Source organism: Haliaeetus albicilla, chromosome 26 (genome assembly GCF_947461875.1).
Source record: "Haliaeetus albicilla chromosome 26, bHalAlb1.1, whole genome shotgun sequence".
Classification (NCBI taxonomy): Eukaryota; Metazoa; Chordata; class Aves; order Accipitriformes; family Accipitridae; genus Haliaeetus; species Haliaeetus albicilla.
In genome coordinates this window covers 16993823-17011313 of record NC_091508.1, presented here as the reverse complement: position 1 = coordinate 17011313, position 17491 = coordinate 16993823, and the positions used below count along the sequence as shown (strand labels likewise).

The 17491-nt window shown below is 41.8% G+C and overlaps 1 protein-coding gene and 1 long non-coding RNA gene across 23 annotated transcripts in view; one reads left to right on the top strand and one right to left on the bottom strand.

Moving 5' to 3' along the window:
• Positions 1–2403: 2403 nt before the first annotated feature.
• On the bottom strand, positions 2404–4009 carry LOC138681979 (uncharacterized). Its single transcript, XR_011322215.1, has 3 exons — positions 3639–4009; positions 3334–3448; positions 2404–3110 (listed from the first exon to the last, which is right to left on the bottom strand). It is a non-coding gene; the product is annotated as an uncharacterized lncRNA (long non-coding RNA).
• Positions 4010–4244: 235 nt separating this feature from the next.
• The window catches only part of FNBP1 (formin binding protein 1), a 101698-nt gene continuing 88451 nt past the window's right edge, over positions 4245–17491 (top strand). For all 22 annotated transcript variants that reach the window (XM_069770556.1, XM_069770572.1, XM_069770571.1 and 19 more), the window contains exon 1: positions 4245–4525. In XM_069770556.1, coding sequence (XP_069626657.1) covers positions 4502–4525 — 24 coding nt within the window. In that variant the 5' untranslated portion in view covers positions 4245–4501. The remainder of the gene's footprint in view (positions 4526–17491) is intronic.

Below are 17491 nucleotides of genomic sequence, written 5' to 3'. Positions count from 1 at the left end.
TACAAACATCAGATAATTTATTCTGAAAAGATAACTCTGATCCAGATATTTTCTTGGAATTGATATTTTTAATGTTGTAATTACTATCATTCTTGCGCATAGACCACGTGGGAAACCTAGAGACTTACGACTCCTAGGAAATAGTTGCCTGCAAGCACAGCTGCAGCACAGGCTTTCAGGCCTTGCTCCACTACCAAGTGTTAGGCACACTTTGACTACTTCAGTGATCGAATAGCAGGAGGCTCTCCCCTATAATTCTGGGGTTTGGTTCATCTGAAGAGCCTCTATTAGGCTAAAGATGCTTCCTCATAGCAATCAGGGATTTCTATGCCACCGATTAGAAACTGTCTGAAGATTTTTTTTTTTTTTTCCATGTAACTCTTCAACAACTATTAGGATATTGCAGTAACTGTAAGTTTCCCACTTACCTAGACTAAATAATCTCAAAGTTCGAACTTGTAATGTGTTTACTTTGGCTATGCATTTTCTAAGAACTTGCATGTTAAAAGATGTCTATACTTGAATTTACATACCTATCAATATGCAAACTGGCTGCTGTCTGTAATGAATATGCTGCAACAGCAACTCTCATAGTTACATTGATATGTTTTACTGTAGCTTCCACACAAGATTTGCCTTGCTCTAAATGTGCTGTTCCTAGCAAGTACAGTTATTCTCAGCTGTGGTTAGACATATTTAGCCTGGATATCTTTTTCCTTTACTTCTTCATTGTACCAAAACATTTAATTAGAAACCTTCACAGATTTTTTTTTTTTTTAAAGCATATCATAGGAAACTATTGAGATTGGATAGAGGGTATCAGCAGTGTCTGAAAAATCTTGGCATAGGAACAGCCTACAGGTACACCTCAGTATAGAGTGAAGCAGATTGTCAGTTTGTTAACATACTCCCTGAGCGGAGGTAGGGGCATGTCATAGAGTAGCAAGGGCTGGCTGTTCCTGAGGGACACAGAGTTGGGAGATGAGCACGATAACACAGACAACAGGGCAGAAGCCTCACCATTCAGGGTCCAGTCCGGCAATCCCCAAGCAGGTAAGCAGAGCAGGCCCAGGGAGGGCAACTGGGAGCAGCCAAGAGTCCAGGTTATCAGGTGAGCTTGTAGCAACAAGACAGGGGCAAGGCTGAGTTAAGAAGTCAATCTGCAGTTCAGGTGAGGGATAAAGCAGGTCTGAGATAAGGCCAGATATGAGCCAGGCTTTACATCAACAGGCTCTATAGCCAGCCATAGCTGCAGCTGAACTGGAGACCAGTAGCCCCAACACCACTCAAATAGAGAGTGAGCCCTCAGGCCAAAGCTTAAATGGGGCTCCTGGGTCCAGGGGCAGAGAGTGTGGGTGGAGGCCACAGGTGAGGTTGGCTGGGGCCATTAAGGTTTATCAGGTCTTAATCAGGTGTTAATTAGGCCCCTCTGGGCCCTGATAGGACATTTAAAGAGAACCAAGGTCCCCTGCTGTGTGTCTGAATGATCTGTGTAGTGTTGTAATAGCAGAGAGGAAACAGCTGTGATAGTGATGGCCTTAGGGAAAGGTGTGTCCTCTTCCTTTCCTGGTGCTGTTTCAGTCCCAGTATACAAGAAGTTACAAGCAATATCTATGTTCTTTGTCTTGGATATGGATGATCTGGGTAGAATTATAAAAATAAAAGGGAAGCAGCTGCAAGGGTGATAACTCCATGGGGGAAAGGTGGGTCCTCTTCCTCTTGTATCCTGGAAGCTAGAAATGCTTGTATGTGTTCTGAAAGTAGTGATTTTTCTTGCTTTGCATGAGTAAACAAACCCAGAGAAAAGGGTTTAGATTGAACGGTAGTTTACGGATTTATTTTATCTTCTTTAAATACCTTCTGAATCATTCCGCAGCTAATCTGGCTGTTTTCAAGTGGGACTGGGGTTTCCTAAACAAGTCCTGGCCTTCTAAAAAGGGAATTGCTTCTACTTGGGCTTAGGATCTACCTCTGGGAGTGTTTTGAATCATAACAGCAGGAGAGGTAAACACAGAGAATTTACAGGAATAGACCCATATCTAGATAACAGATCTGCATGGTCTTGTTCTCAATGTGGCTGAGGGAAAACTCCCACCAGCTTCTGTGTTGCTCAGATTTGGATCGTGCAAATTAAGTAAAGAAGTGCTAGATAATGTAATTTCTAAGTGTCATTTTGAATTATTCTTTTGAGGCTGGGACCTACTGAGCTTTCCAGCATCGTACTTCAGCATAAAGGGCTCTTAATGCTCCCATCATTGTTAATTACGTTAGTAATTAGGGACAACCAAGCTGCAGGCCCTGCTATTTTGGGCACTGTACAACTGAAAGTAGTAACGTAAGCGGCAGGCCCTGTCTTGGAGAGTTTTAAGGTAAATAATAAAGACAATCAAAGACAGGAAACAGTACTCTTCCAGAAATACATGGAATTAATTTTATTTAGTGTTTGTCTTGAACCTCTGTCCACACAAATTTTAATAACTTTTCATAGGTTTTGGCATGGTTGATTCTAGTGTACCATCATAATACAAAACTTGCATTTCTGGCCTTTATCTTTCGGGAACTGGTTAAGCATTTCTATCTTTCAGTGTGGACAGGTTTCCCTGCCCATGCTGGTGTAACAGGTTTGCCGTGTTCCCCTCCCAGCTCTTTGTGCAAAAGGAAATTCCACAGCAAATTTACCTCAGATGATACTAGTGCTGCTTTCTGTTTGGTCTCCGTACATACTTTTTACTCAAGTATTTATGGATTAAGCTCTTGAAAAGTCGTGATGCAACTGTGTTGTCTGTTTTTGCAACGTGTTCTGGATGGACTTAGGTCTAAGGACAGTGGGCTTTGGTGCTCCTTCCCTGAGAGTCTGTGGAAGTACAGGCCCTTGGAAGATTGTGGTTGTGCTTTAGGCAGCATGGCTGGCTCAGATATTTAAATACGTTGGCAGTAGCAGGAAGAAATACTCTAAATTGAGTTGAACAGCGTGTCTCTTAGTTGTTTTAAGTCAGTCCTTAAAAGTAATAACTTCTAATGATGAACAAAAGCGTTGCCTGTTCTCTGTCTCTCTTCAAAGACAGCTGTGTGAGGAGCAGCATTCTACTCTTATGTTCAAATCAATAGAACTAGGATAAAAATAAAAGCAATTCAGTTATTAACATAACACTTGTCTTCATTGTTGTTCTAAATGTTGGAATTGCTTAACAAGTTACTCTTTTCTTGTCCTTTCTCATGTAGGGTAATAGCCAAATGTCAATGAAAGAAGTGCATTAATCTAAAGGAGGTAAGGAGCTGGCCAATTTTTATCATCTGACATCAAAAGGATCTACACTGTCTATAAGCAGATACCTTTTTCCTCAGGTGAATGAATATGCCTCCCTTCCCCCCCCCGTAAATCTTTCATGAACAGATGCAGCAGTGAATATAAAACTTCAGTCCAAAGCTCTCTTCGCATTTCTTGTAGCTGAAAAACAGATATGTAAAATCAGATTAAGTGACACAGCTCAAATAAATGCTGTTACAGAGGACAGCGAGCACAAAATAAATCTTATTTCTCTGGCAAGGAAATGAGCCATTTTCTGCAAGGCCTGCGTAATTGCTACAATAACCCACACTTATGCAAAGGCAGATAAATTGGTTATTTTTCTGCTTACTTGTTGAGCGTGTTGGTGGCAGATGGTGGACTTAATATTCCTGGATTTGGGTTATTTTGGGGGTATGCGTGTGTGTGCGTATATACATATTTTTTTGGGGCAGCCGAGTTTGAAGAAGTCAGCCTTCGCTGTCAGTTTTAAGGGTGTGGGTCTCCTTCTCTGGGGCGGTTGCCCTTCTTCCAAAAGGTCGAAACAGGAACCTTTGCTTAAAAAAAAAAAGCCTCACCTCGCAGGGGGAGAGGGCGGCAAGAAACGGGGTACGGACACCTGAAGGAGGACGGGCGGGAATCCCCGCCAGCGCTGCCCTCCGGGCGGGGAGCGCCCACTTCACCCAGCCGGGTGTAGCCGCCGGCCCGCTCCGCACTTCAAAGCGGGGGGCGGGGGGGCTGAGAGCTGCCCACCGGACCAAGGGGGCGATCCGGACCCAGGGGGCGATCCGGACCGAGGGGCGGCGCAGCCCCGCCGCTGCCAACGGCGACCGGTGCCGCGCTGACTGGAGACCGCGCCTGCGCGGTGCCGGCCTCGCCCGCCCCCCCCCCGTCTGCCCCCGCGGACCGCGCCTGCGCAGTGCGCCGGAGCTGTCAATCCGCCCCCCCCCCCCCCCGCCCCGCTCCGCCACCGCCTCCCCGCGCGGCGCCGTTCGGGCCATTTTGCGGCGCGATGAGGCGGGAGCGGCGGTGAGCAGCGCTCGTCCCCGTCCCGCTCCTCTCCGCACCCCCTTCCCCGTTTCGCCCCGCCGGGGCTCGGCCCCTCCGTGCTGCGGGGAGCGAAGGTGGAAGGCGACCCGACCAAGGGGACAGAGAGACCTCGAGCGCCCACCCCGCCCGCCCCTCAGCGCCGGCCCTCGGCGGCGCGGCGGAGCCATGAGCTGGGGCACGGAGCTGTGGGTGAGTGAGGGAGGGAGGGAGGGAGGGGACGGGACGGGACGAGGGGAGGGAGCGGGGCCGCCGTTGCGGCGGTTATCGGGGAGCGCCGCGCCCGCCCCGTGTCATAACGGTCCGTGCGGAGGGGCCGGTGTGGGCCGGCCGGGGGTGCTCTCTGCGGGGGAAGGGGGGGTTCCCCCTTTCTAGAAACTTTTACGTGTAGCCTCCGCGGGGAAATGCCAGCAGTTTTATTTATTTTCCTTCAGTGAAATAAAAACCCGCTCAACAGCATGGGGGGGGGGAAAAAAGCGACGGCGGTTTTAGAGCGGAGGGAGGCTTTCAGGCAAAGGCTGGGGTGGGTTTTGTGTGTGGCTTCTGCAAGAGGCTGGAGGAGAGGCTCCGAGGTGGATTGATATACAAGGGGGTCCAATTTCAGGAGAGGGAGCTGCAGGGAAGGAAAGCCAGATGATAAAATTTCCTTTCGCTGTTGTTAAGGGGTTTCTCTCCACGCTTGTTTTGAAGGACGGAGGTTTTTACTGGGAGAGTTTTTTGTCGTGTGTAAATAAGTACGTTTTCATGGTGGGGAGGGTTTCAATGTGTAAAGCTCCTTGATTGTTTTTGAAGTGAACCTGGACAGTATAAATGCGTTTGGTTTACGGTGGAACATTACTGGAAAATACCAAACTGTTAAAAGGAATGAAAAGTGGATAATAGCGATTTGAAATGGTCCCTTGCTAATCTGGGAAAATAAGGGTAGGCAGATAAAAGAAGTCTTGAAAGGCAAAAGAGATATACATATTCAATCACAAAGAGGACATGATGCAGCCATGTTTGGCAGCGTGATGGTGGAGCATGGAGCAAAACCTGTTATTGAGGGCTTGTAATAGTGGACAGGAGACTGTGCAAGCGGTTGTTAATTTAATGGAGGGACATTAAAAATCTTTGGACAAATCTGTGCTCGGGAAGGGGGGAGGAGGAAGACGAAGGTAGTGTTTTGAATGGAGAAGTCAAGAATGAGTGGCAGAGGGTCATCTGGATTGCACAGCGCTGCAGGATTTTGCTCCTGTATGGATATGTGTTTGGCTAGTAACTACTGTGAGCTAAGATGTAAACATATCTAAGCTTTTACACTGTCTCTGTATAGAAATGGTTATTTTAGATGTGCTAATTGCTGTCCTTTCTGGATGCATTACTGGCCTATTCTGGCAGTTAAATAAGCATCCCGTTTTGCTGTGACATTGTAGTCGCGTTATAGCTAGATCTGGTTAGAACTAGACAGTAAATTAGGGAGCAAATGCTTACTGAGAGGTTATTGTGCTATGTTTGTATATTCCAGAGAAAGAAGGGTGATACATACTGATGAAATATTGTAGTGATGTTATATTGATTCATCAGTATATAAACAGCTCTGCTGCATGGGAATGTTTCTGGGAAAATCTGCAGTTGTCGTCTTTTTCTGCATCTTCGATGCTTTGGGGGGAGATGAAATAGTTTGAGTGGAATTAAAGTAAGAGTCAGTATAACAATTATGACACAGGAAAATCTGAATTCTCAAGATGGACCTAGTTATTTTTGCATTCTTAAAAGTGTGCAAGCGATACTGAGTTGTTTCTGTGCAAGAACAGCGGTAGTAGTATAGTGCTTATAAATAGTTCTTTCTTTTTTATGTAACCTTTACAGGTGTGTGTGCAGTCATATATTTGTCTTTGTAATAGCTACAAACTGCTTTTGTAACATTTTTTTTTTCCCCTGAAAATTTTGTTGGTAAAATTATCGTCTTTGAGAAATGTAGCAGGTTGCTGAGGAAGAGGGTTGCACCAACAGATTAAATGATTCTAGATACAAAATTGGCAGGAGTTGCTTTATTTTAAATTGGGCAGAGCTTTGAAAACACATTGGTTTCTAGTGCTTTGACTATTTAGGCCAAAATACTGATTTCCCTCTCCATGTTCTCGCTTTCACTGGGCAAGGAGGCCACGCAAGCAACCTGTATTTAATATATGCTACCTCCTCTTGTTGATCATGGCATGATTTTTATTAAACAAAATTAAATTTCCATTTACCTTAGAAATTAGTATTTGTTTTAAGTAGTCAAGGACTGTCTCTTTAGGAACAGGTGTTGTAAGCAACAAACGCCTGTTTTACAATGTGACTGGTATATGATTTGATGGACTGAAAGTTGAGGCAGTAACAAGTGTTTCCAACTGTAGTTTAGAAATTTGAAATTTGCTAGAAAGATTAGCGTTGTTTGATCAGGCTTGACTTGCACCCTGTATCTCTGATGTGCTGATCTACCAGACTGGATGTGTATTCATGATTCACCCCTTTAAATGTAGCAAAGGAGAAGTAAAATTGAGCTTGCTCTTTAGAGCATGTAGAATGTTAATGAGCATGGATTTATGTAGAATTTCTGTTCGTTCCTGGAAAAAGAAAAAGCTGGTTGCAGAAAGCCTCATACTTCAGAAGCAATAAAATCCCTTCGGCAACATAGAAGTTATTCCCAAGGCAGACTTTTAGCCTTGTGCTGTGATATGAGTGTATTCTGTGCCTCTGGCTTGCAAATCCTATTGCAGAGTTCCTATTGATATTTCACTTGAATCTAGACTTCCGAGTTTCATCTTAAGATTGGCCCTGTGACTGTAAATGGACCCATAACCAGCAGAATTATTAGAGGTACTAATGCAGCATTTGTATCATGTATGAGGCTAAATGCTTGGGATAACGAGATCATCTGGGGCTTCCAAGCAATCCAGTGTTACAGAGCAAAACCTGAAGGTCTCATGTAACCGTCTGTGAGTTTCCTGTGTGTAAGCACACTGTACAGGGCAGCAGTGGCTGCTCTGTGGTTTGTCAATCTTCCCAACCTCTGCAGAAGTCTTTCTTCCTGTTATACTTGAAACATTCAGGAGCTGGAGGAAGAAGTGGTGGGTGAAGGACAAATTACAGTCATGGGACCAAACCATTTTGTTTTTTCACCCTGGTTCAAGAGTAGCATTAAGGGCTAACAGGTAGGAGGGTATAGCAGATACTTATTTCATGTCTGGTTCTTGAAATTGGCAATGTTTTCTAAATACTTAGCTAATGTAAGTGGTAAGTAAAAGATTATGTGTACTGATGTACAGACCCAACTTGTACCTTCAGTCAGCTATGCTTTGGGGACAATAGGCTGTAAAAACATGCTTGGATCTCTTTCACCCTTTTCCTTTCTTGGGTAATGGGGAAGAACACAGAGCATGGCACATACAGCTATTCTGAAGGGTGTTTTAGCTAGTAAAATGCTAGTGTGTGCTACACTTCCCACCAGTGTCCTTTTGTGTGGTATGAAGCCCTCAAAGCAAGTGGTGGGAACTACATAGCAAACTGAGCTAAAACTAACCTCAGTACTTCGGTCTTTGTCTTTTGAGTGGAAAAAGCTGTGGCTGCATGATTGGTATATTGAAGGGAATGAACTTTCTTGATGATGAATTTTGGTGCAGTATGTAGTTTGGGGGAGCTATGTGCAAATTTGTGGTTAAGTGGTCCAGGAAAAACTCTGTCTCTTCAGAACACTGTCACACAGCATGGCAAGTGCAAGTGGTAAAGTTATTAAATGTGGGAAGATTAATGTCTTTGTTATGAATGTTTCAGAGGTGCAGATGCTGTGGGTTTGTTGTTAGGCTTTTTTCCACATTCAATGTCAAGTTTAAAAAAAAGTCTGGGGAGGAAGGTGATTTAATCAAATTTTTCTTTCACCTTTGTGAAAAGCTGGGTGTCTGCTAACAGCTGTCACTGTCCTTTCAACCTGTGAGAAGGTGAATATTCTGTATTTGTGAAGGACTTTAATTTGCTGCCCTTATGCAAGGGGCTCTGTTGGCCAACTCCTCATGTGACCGATACTTTGGCGACTGTGCCTTTTGTTTGTAGAGTGTTCCAGTATGCTTTAGTAGGGAAAAAATACAATTTGTGGATATAGTTATTTTTGCCTTATAAAGTTCATTCCACTTATAAATGTGAATTGTCTCTAAACTTTCTATGGTTTAGAAAATTGTTATTTTCAGTAATAGTTATTTCTTAATTCACAGTATTAAAACAAGTGGAATTCTTGTAGACCATGTTCTCTTAACTACGTCCTCATTGTCAGATGATAAAACATAGGTGCAACTCTGAGAAGGTGAAGGCCCCACTTGTGATCTGTAACTGATAAATAGTTTACTCTTTCAGTACTGGTGTCTCTATTTCATCAGCAAAATTTATGTTTAAACAGCTGTAATCTTGCATTTCTTAAATTTGCTTGAATGCAGTACTGTTCTTCAATAGTATTTATAATGTATAGGTGTTCCATACAGTGATGACTCACATTCAGAAACTGTCTGGAGTACCTAGGTGCTTTTGACCTTGGTGGCATTACATAGTGGTGTTATCTGGGCACAGTAGTCAAATGTGATCTTAAATGAAGGCTCTGTTCTTGTCAGCTTGTGCCCTGTAAGAGGATCTGCAGAGCTGGATCTAGGTTTGATGAATCAATTTCTTAAGCCAACATCTCGTTTTATTGTATGCACCACTATAGTTGATTGCATACGATAGAAATCTGTGTGTGTGTGCACGTGCTGGTTTCTGATGGGACAAGGACACAGGTTAGAAGTATTTAGTCTTGCGTGCTAAATCACAAGTTAACTCTGACTATGAACTGAGAGTTTCCATTATATAACGTAATGGGCCTAGCCTTCAAAGGTGGGTGGATGAATTGTTTGCAGCTTAGAAAATCTTCTTTTGTAGTGACAGCAAATGCTCTTCTGAAAAGTGCGTTTTATTGTAAATTTGCTGTGAATTGTTGCAACTTACTTGGCATCGTTCAGACAACTCCCAGAGGCAGAGCTGTGTATCCCTGACCCCTTCATATTTAGTAGAGTCTTAGTTTCTATTTAGTAACATGTTAAAACTCATGTATATTTCAAAGAGGCTGGAATTTTACCCACAAAAATATACTCAGAGTAAGGCACCCTAAAAGGAAATACAGCAAGAGGTTGAAAAAAAAAAAAAGCTGAGGTGAGGAATAAATGCATCTTATATGTAATTTTGGCTTGGTTATTCTAAGAGTCTTAGTAAAAGTTGTATACAGAGTGCTGGAGATGGGCACTTCAAAGCAAAATACACTTTTCATTAGCTAAGTATTCTGCATAGTTATTTGGACAGTTTTGAGGTAGCAAAATTGTCCAACATTAATATCTCTTTATTTCACAGTGGATCACTCACTGTTTTAAGTGGTCAGCCTGTATATGCTGAGTACTGAGTGAGAAATTGTTTATAGAAGTTGAATCATTACACAGTATCTTAATTCTGCAGCACGCACCTTTGTGCATTTGCCCAGCACAGGACGGTATTTCAGGCTGCTGCAGCCTTTATGTGCGTTTTAAAATTGGTGCTAGCATAATCATTTTCATTAGCTTAAAAGTAGATGATTTTTAAACTTTAAGATGATGTGCTGTGTGGGAGCTCCCCTGCTGCTCTTGGAAGCTGGTTGGTAGGAGAATGGGGTTATGTGTGAGGTCCCTGTGTACACCCTTTGGTACTTCCAGGCACTAGGAGTAGAAAGTCTCCCTTCTAGTACCTGAAGGAGTTGCTGGGTCTTTAATGTATGAATGTCTGAGTAATTTCGTTTACAATTCTGCTTTGCTTTAAGAAAGAGGATTTCTGTAATATTGTCACCAACCTATTCTTTCTTGTATTTCCTACCTATTCATTAAAGAATGGGGGATTTACGGTCTTTCAGCGTGAGTCAAGTGTGCAGAATATCTTTTTCCTTTCAGTCAGACTCTTCCCATTTGTATTGTGGCTGCTCAAGATCCCCCGCTTTCTTGAACCATATGGGAAGGCAGTCAAACATGAGACGATGTTTTTCTGGACTCTTTGCAGCTCATTAGTGTTATTCATGTTGTGAAACATTCTTTTAAAGCAGAATTTCAAAAGCTGTACTCCACATGAAGAGTAGGAGCCACTGCTGCACTGTAACTTAATAACATGCTTTACCTTGTTGCCTTTTTTGATTGCTGGAAAGGTAACCTGCTAATGAATTTTTGGAAATTCACTTTCATCCTGTTTGAAATAATGCTTCTGAGATTGGTTGTACGTTGAATCCAATCCAGCTGTCAAAATGCAATGCTCTGTTGAGTTTCCTTAGTTTTCATATAAATATTTTAAAATAACTTCCCCCTTCAATATAATTGTGTACTTTCCAGATGAAACTTCTCTTCCTCAATCCACCCCTAGAAATTCTGCTTTTCTATTTCACTTTTTTTTTTAACAATAAGCTGGCTAAATAGGTGAGAGGAAAAACACTATTGTCTCTTGGCATATCAGTCTTCTCACTTCTTTTCAATCAATGGCTTTGGCTCTGTAATGCAAAATGGGAAAAATTGCTGTATATGTTGTATGTATGCACATAGGTATGTACAGGATATGATGGTTTTAGTCTTTCTTCTCAAGCAGGTGTGGTAGGGGTGATTTGGATCCCTTTGGAATTTTTACATAATTTCTTAGTCTCCATCTTGTCTGGATAACCTTATTAACCTGGTCAATTATTTCTTTTGGCTCAGTTTATTAAGAATGGTTTGTTGGCATTATTAAATAAAATGTTTCTTTTTGCATCTAAAAACGGAAAAAACTGTAGATGGGGTTTCTGTATTACTTACAGCACAGAGCAGCGGAGTTGAAGTGCAAGAATGAAATGTTGATTGCCCCGGTGTTCATTGCCAGTCGCTGAAACGGACATGCATGTTGTAAAGCACGTACAGAAGCAGTTCTGTTGCAATGTTGTCCTTAATTTATTTGGTGAAGAGTCAACCTAATTGGAAAAACAACCAAAAGAACAACAGCAATCCCCCAGATGCCCTCAGAAATGTAGTAAAGCAATAAAACTTGAAATGGAGTCTCTTGGGAATTAATGCCTAGTTTAGAAAGATGGTCCCCAGTTAGCTACCAAGTCATCCAGATAGTCCTTAATCCTGAAGAAATGCCATAGTGGATTATCATTCTTCTTGTTGTAGCTGAAATAACATAGGTTTCTTATGTTAAATATGTGTCACTTGGCTGTCTCTTGTTCAACATTTTTCAAGTGCTGCTTGGTACCTCAAAAGGTTTTAAAGCAAATCCTTGAATTTCACCATTTTAGTGAGGCTGGTATCCATGCTGCTATGTAGCATTTATGTATCTGAAGAGGAAAGGTAGTTTCTAGTGTTTAGACTTATTCCTCTGTGAACAGCAGGTACAATTTATCTCAAATTATTTTATAGTTCAAAAAATTTACTTTCATTGAACTGAGTCTATGGATATGCAGATAAAGTCATACTACCTGTGTGACAGGAGAATGATCATCTTGCAGAGATACTGAGAATACTGCTTTTTACTAACTGGACTCCTGGAGTCAATTCAGCTGAGCTCTGAATAACTAATAAATTGGTTATTGGGTGCCTTGGACAGTTTTCTCTGTCTCAGCCTATACTGTAGACTGAGCTGGTAACCTTCATAATAAGAAGAGCTATTTAACACTTTTTGTTGAAGTCATCTATTTGCTGCTGCTTAATTTTTTTTTCCAAGTTAGTGTGCTCTGACTGCAGTTTTCTTTTTTCTGCACCTGCCTCACATTTTTTGTATTTCAGATTAGTCAGGATTATTCAGTTGTTACCAGGGCTAGTGTCTTGCACATACTAAACATGATGCTTCTTAGGTTTTGGAAAGCTGTAGTGCTCTCATTCACTGGAGCACGGTTTTGAAATTTGGCAGACAATAGCTGTTGAACAGGGATATGCCTTCTGCTGTTCTTGAGAAAATCTGCCCAAATTAGGCAAACTTGTAAGTCTTTGGAAAAATACCGCTTTACAAGTACTCAGTGAAGGTATTAGTGCTGAAGTCTTCAAGTTCCAGTGTGTGTTGAGTACGTTTTGGACTTGGAGGGTTCTTTGTGGGACAAGACGATGCAGTCACCCACAGAATAATTGAACATGCCTCTGTCTGGTCCTTGCAAGAGTGCAGCCAGACTTCCCATGTCATGGCTGCTCGAGGCCAGGGTGGAGTGAGGCAGCTGCTTCTGCTCTCAGAAGTGAGGGTTTGGGCTGTATTAAGGAAGAATAGCGTGGGTCTGTGAGTTAGGAGAAAGTGGACTACAGCTAGGAGGGAGAGGGGATGAAAGGCATGGCTACAGTGAGTCATGCTAAAGGTCCATCTGACAACTAATGCTTCCTTGAAGGTAGCAAACTGGTTCTTCTCTTGTTATGGACTGGTTCTTCTCTTGTTATACTCACCCGAGGGTGAGGAATGGGGGAAGAGATGCAGTGGCCAAAGAGGAAACTAGCTGACTCGAGACCAAACGTGGGGAAGAAGAAGTAGAGATCACACTAGGATCTAGTTACAGAAACTTGGAGCTGCTTGTCTAGGAGCTGTTCCTGTGATTGGAGTGTCAGGAATGATGGGAATGGAGTCATTTGAGGAGAGACAATTCGAATTAGCAGTTCTGATAGCGAACTCAGGGAGGATGAGAGAACTGGGACTAACTGGGACTAACTGGGCAAAAGGAACTGCAGAAATGAGCTCAGGAGGAGAAGGGGAATTGAAACAAAAAAGGCAAGGAACCAGTAACAAGGAAAAAGGTTGGATAGAGAGCATGTGGGGAGAGCAGGGTTGGACTCTGGGTGGGACAGGTAGGATTGTGACTTACTGTCAGACAGGATATGCAATGGGATTAGTGCATTAGGAATGGGAGGTCAAGAGTTTGATGGGATAAGGAGAAAGTGTAGTGGGTGCGCAAGGGGAAGGAAGAAGGATGGAGCAAAGGATGAAGATTAGGAAAGAAATACAACAGAAAAATAGTGAAGGGACCTAGCAGTCATCTTTTGCATGTTTGGCTTTGTAGCATTGCTATTTTTATGTGGCTTTTCCCAGGTAATATTTAAGCAGAGTTGACTTACTGGTTTGAATGTATGGACATTGATTTCTGTGGCTGCATTTTGCATCTTTACTCACTGTGGAAGAATATTTGACCACATCCCCAAACGAGAGCTTTATCCAGAAGTGTGTGCACTGCTGTTTTTCACCTACTTGTTCTGTGCAGAAAGATTTGAGGAATTGTTTAGCAAATAGATTTAAAATGCATTTAGATAATATTTATCACTGTGCATTATGCTTTTTTTTTTACACGGAGATAAAAGCTTTAACACATTTATCTTGTATTTACAGAAGGAAAAAAATGACTGGCATGCAGCAGTGAGTGACTGGAAGTGTGTTTTCTCAAACAAAAGTTAAATGGGGAAGGGAAATATTTCTTGTCCCCTTGAGGGCTGTTGATCTATCAAATGTGGGTCTTATAGGAGTGGCATTCATTAAGAATGTGTAACTAGCATTTTGCTGTAGTAAAAGGAAAAACTGGCAGTAGATGAACCATGAGAGCTCTGACAGAGTGCTACATAAATATTTTTGTCACCTATCCTGCCTGCCTCTCTCAAGTATAACGGTCTGAGATGCTTTTGTTCATGTGTTGTCACTGGAAAACCCTAAAAATAAAGGGTGAGAGGAAAGGGTTGTATGTGCTGGTCAAGAGCCTTTATTTCCTTACAACTCTTTCGAGTTGTGAAACATCTGTGTTTCGCAGAGGATGCTTTTTGGCATATGTTTGTAACTTAACATGTGAAAGCTGAAAAACTGCGTAGCATGGCTTTACTTCAGTTTTCAGTGTGCAAAAAAACCTTCTAGGCAAACATTTCAGTAGTGTATGTATTGGTTAGTAGCTTCTTTGCTACTTTGCTCAAAGATGCTGTCATCGGAAAGGCTACATCCTCCTGAGGGACAGGCAGCCTACCCATGGTGATCAGGGCATTCAGTGTTTAAATATTATTGTTGTATGCTTTACCTGAAAACCAAAAGTGTAAGCTAGGCAAATGCACCAGCCTATCCTTTAGGTAATGAGAATGCATATCACATGACATGTGTGACTCGGTTCCTATTTAAATCAGTGCCCTGGGGATTTGCAGCCTTATTTTTGGAATGGGGGGGGGGGGAGATAGCTAGGTTGCAATTCTATTTATAAAGACAAAATAATGTTTCTCTGGCTGTGTGGCTGCATGCAGTCTTCTGAGGTGCAATGAGGTAGCCCAGGAAACACCCCTGGAAGGGTAGAAGCATGCATCCATTCCTGGTAAAGCATGATATGAACTGTGGGCACCTCTACACCTCCACTTCTGGATAATTGTGGGCTGTTTTTTGTTTTTGCATTGTGGCTTTTGCTCTAATTCTTGTCTGTGTCATCCTTATACTTGTATTATGTATAAAATTGTTGAAAGCTCCTTTTCCAGAGGTTCAGTATAACTGATGTGAAACTATCTTGAAATAGGAAAGCTGTAATTGTTGAAGACAACAATTTTTGCAAGAAAAGGGCTGTTGTGAAACATATGCACCTAATTTGGGCATCTTTGGAGACTGGATCCACATAGTTGTTGATGCTCTTTGAAAATACTTGAACAGAAAGCTTGTGTATCATAGTGCCAACATTTAATGTTTGTAGGAATGTGTTGAATTGTTCCAGCTAACAAAAACCTTAGCTGAGCTAAAGAATACAAATATAAATACAAATATTTCACTTGGTTTTTAGCAATTGAGTTGAAGTACTTGATGGTTAGGAACAGCATGACAAAGTAGCGCATGCCATTCCCACAAAGGTCAGAAGATCTTTTCTTTCGTATGATGTATATGGTTTTCATGCATATGATTACAGCAGTTTGTATTGACTGGAACGTGGAATCTGTTGTTGGCTTGGTATAGTTATCTTTTGTGGTTTGCTTGTGGGTTAATCCCTGGGAACAAAAAAATCTGGAATATTGACAGAGTAGTAAAAAGCTAGAATCCATACTTTTTGAAGAGTTGAACAAGTAAACATGTGTCAAAATAGCGGAAATTCAGAACCTTGTGCTTTTTTCTTTCCTCATGATACGTCAGTGCATGCAGTGCTTGGAAGTTGCTGGCCAGTGGACCAATATTGATTTCCCTTTGGGGGCAAAGCATTCATCTAACCTCATCAGCAGGGGGTGAGACTGATTCCTTAATCAGAATAGCAACAATCCATCCTGAAGCTTCCTCAAGGTATTAGGGCTAAATTAAACAGTCTGGGACTAATGTGTAAGCCCTAATGCACTTCAAGAGGCTTTCTTGGATAGGGAGAATTTTGAAAATAATCAGAACATGAACCCAAAACTGAAAGAAAAAAGCCGTGGGCACAGATCACCCTTAAAAAAGGGGACTGTAATACATTTTCTTTGTGTGGTGCAATGCTTAATGCTTAGATTCTCTTAGGGAAGAAAGGAAAGAATCCATGAACTATATAGCTCTATTCAAGACATTGCATTTATAACTTGTTTTCTCTCCCTTGTGTATGTGTTCCATAGCTGTTCTAAAAATAGATACTGTCACAAATACTAAATTAGTAGAATTAAGCATCTTAAAGCCAGGAAATACACCGTTTTTTAACAACAGTCGCTACTGAGGAAATGTGAGTTCCTATGCATATTGTATTATGTCTTGATTTTGCAGAATTTTAAGACTGTGTTTACTTGTGTGCATTTTCAGAGTCTACAATTACACATTAATTTCTTCAGTATAAAAATGTCATGGTTGCATTCAGCTTTTCTGGAAATCCTTTCATTAATTTGGATGAGGAATGAAATGTTATGATAGAGCTTTAGTCTGTATATTAAGTACTCATAAGCAAGAATTAATATAATGTGTCGGTAACCTTGTTGGATATGCTTATTGGTGATTATGAATATCATTCATATTCCAGAGTACTCCAAAAAAAAAAAAAAAAAAAAAAAGGTGTAGACCACATGAAGTTTCTTCAGTCTTGCTCTTAGTTCTTAGCCACTTTGTCTTGTTCCATCTCAGTCTGCACACCAAGTCCGGTAAGCAGTAATTTTCCTTTTTGAGAATATTGGGATCCTTCCCATAAGAGAACAAATATATCCAGAAGGTCTGAGGACTTCATAAAAGCTGGAATGTTTTAGGGTGACTCTTCGTTAATAATGTCTGTGAAGACATACTGAATGTGTCTGGTAGAAGTTGGCAGATGCTCTCATCTTAAAGACCTCTGACTTCAGAGGTGCTCTGCCAAAGTATTCTACCATAACATAAACTTCCTTTGTCCTACTGGTTCATGGCCCACCAGTTTGTGTTAGCAGCCAAAACCCCGTTATATGGGGAGATGGGTTTAAACTTCAGGGTTTATGAAAAATAAGATCTCTACTTTCACTTTTTTGGCTGAGGGCAATAGCAGTTTCAGTCAAGCTTTGGACCAGAGTTGTAGCTTCCAAAGACTATTTTAAGTGGAAGCTATTGTAATTACAACAACTGAAGAGCACCAAATGACCTTGTTGTCCTTGCTGTGGGAGGGAATGTTTTTGTCAAAGTATGAGAAATACCCTTTCTTTCCCTCACCCTCTGTGTACATAGGTAAGCATGCATTTGTTTTCCTCTTTCCTCCGTCTCTGTATCAGACTGGTTCAGAGGCCAAGCTTGCTTTTCCTGCTTGGCAGATGAAGCATCTAGTAGATTCAAGTCAATATCCTCTTTCATATTTTTTAGATGATTCAACTGCTTGTCAAGCAAATGGTCTATCCCTGTGTTATAAAATAGTTGGGGAGTCATGGGACGTTCAGGGAACTGTGCCCAGAAGCTCCAGTTGCTGCATGAAGATCAGTAGCTCAGATCCATCCAAGTCAAAGGTTGGACAGGAGGTTCCTGTTTGTTCTTCTTCAAACAAAGGCATTTCTTCTGTGTTTGAGTGCTCTTTAATCTAACAGGCAAAGCTGCAGCAATGTAATGGATGAAAGCTGAAGTAAGAAAGCATAGATAGGAAGAAGAGTGAAAGGGGAAGAGGAGGAGGGCTGGCACATTGTTATTTTTAATAGCAGGAGTTGATACAGATTGCCAAGGGACTGGTAGATGTTCTGTCTGAAGGAGCAGCTGTTCATTGAG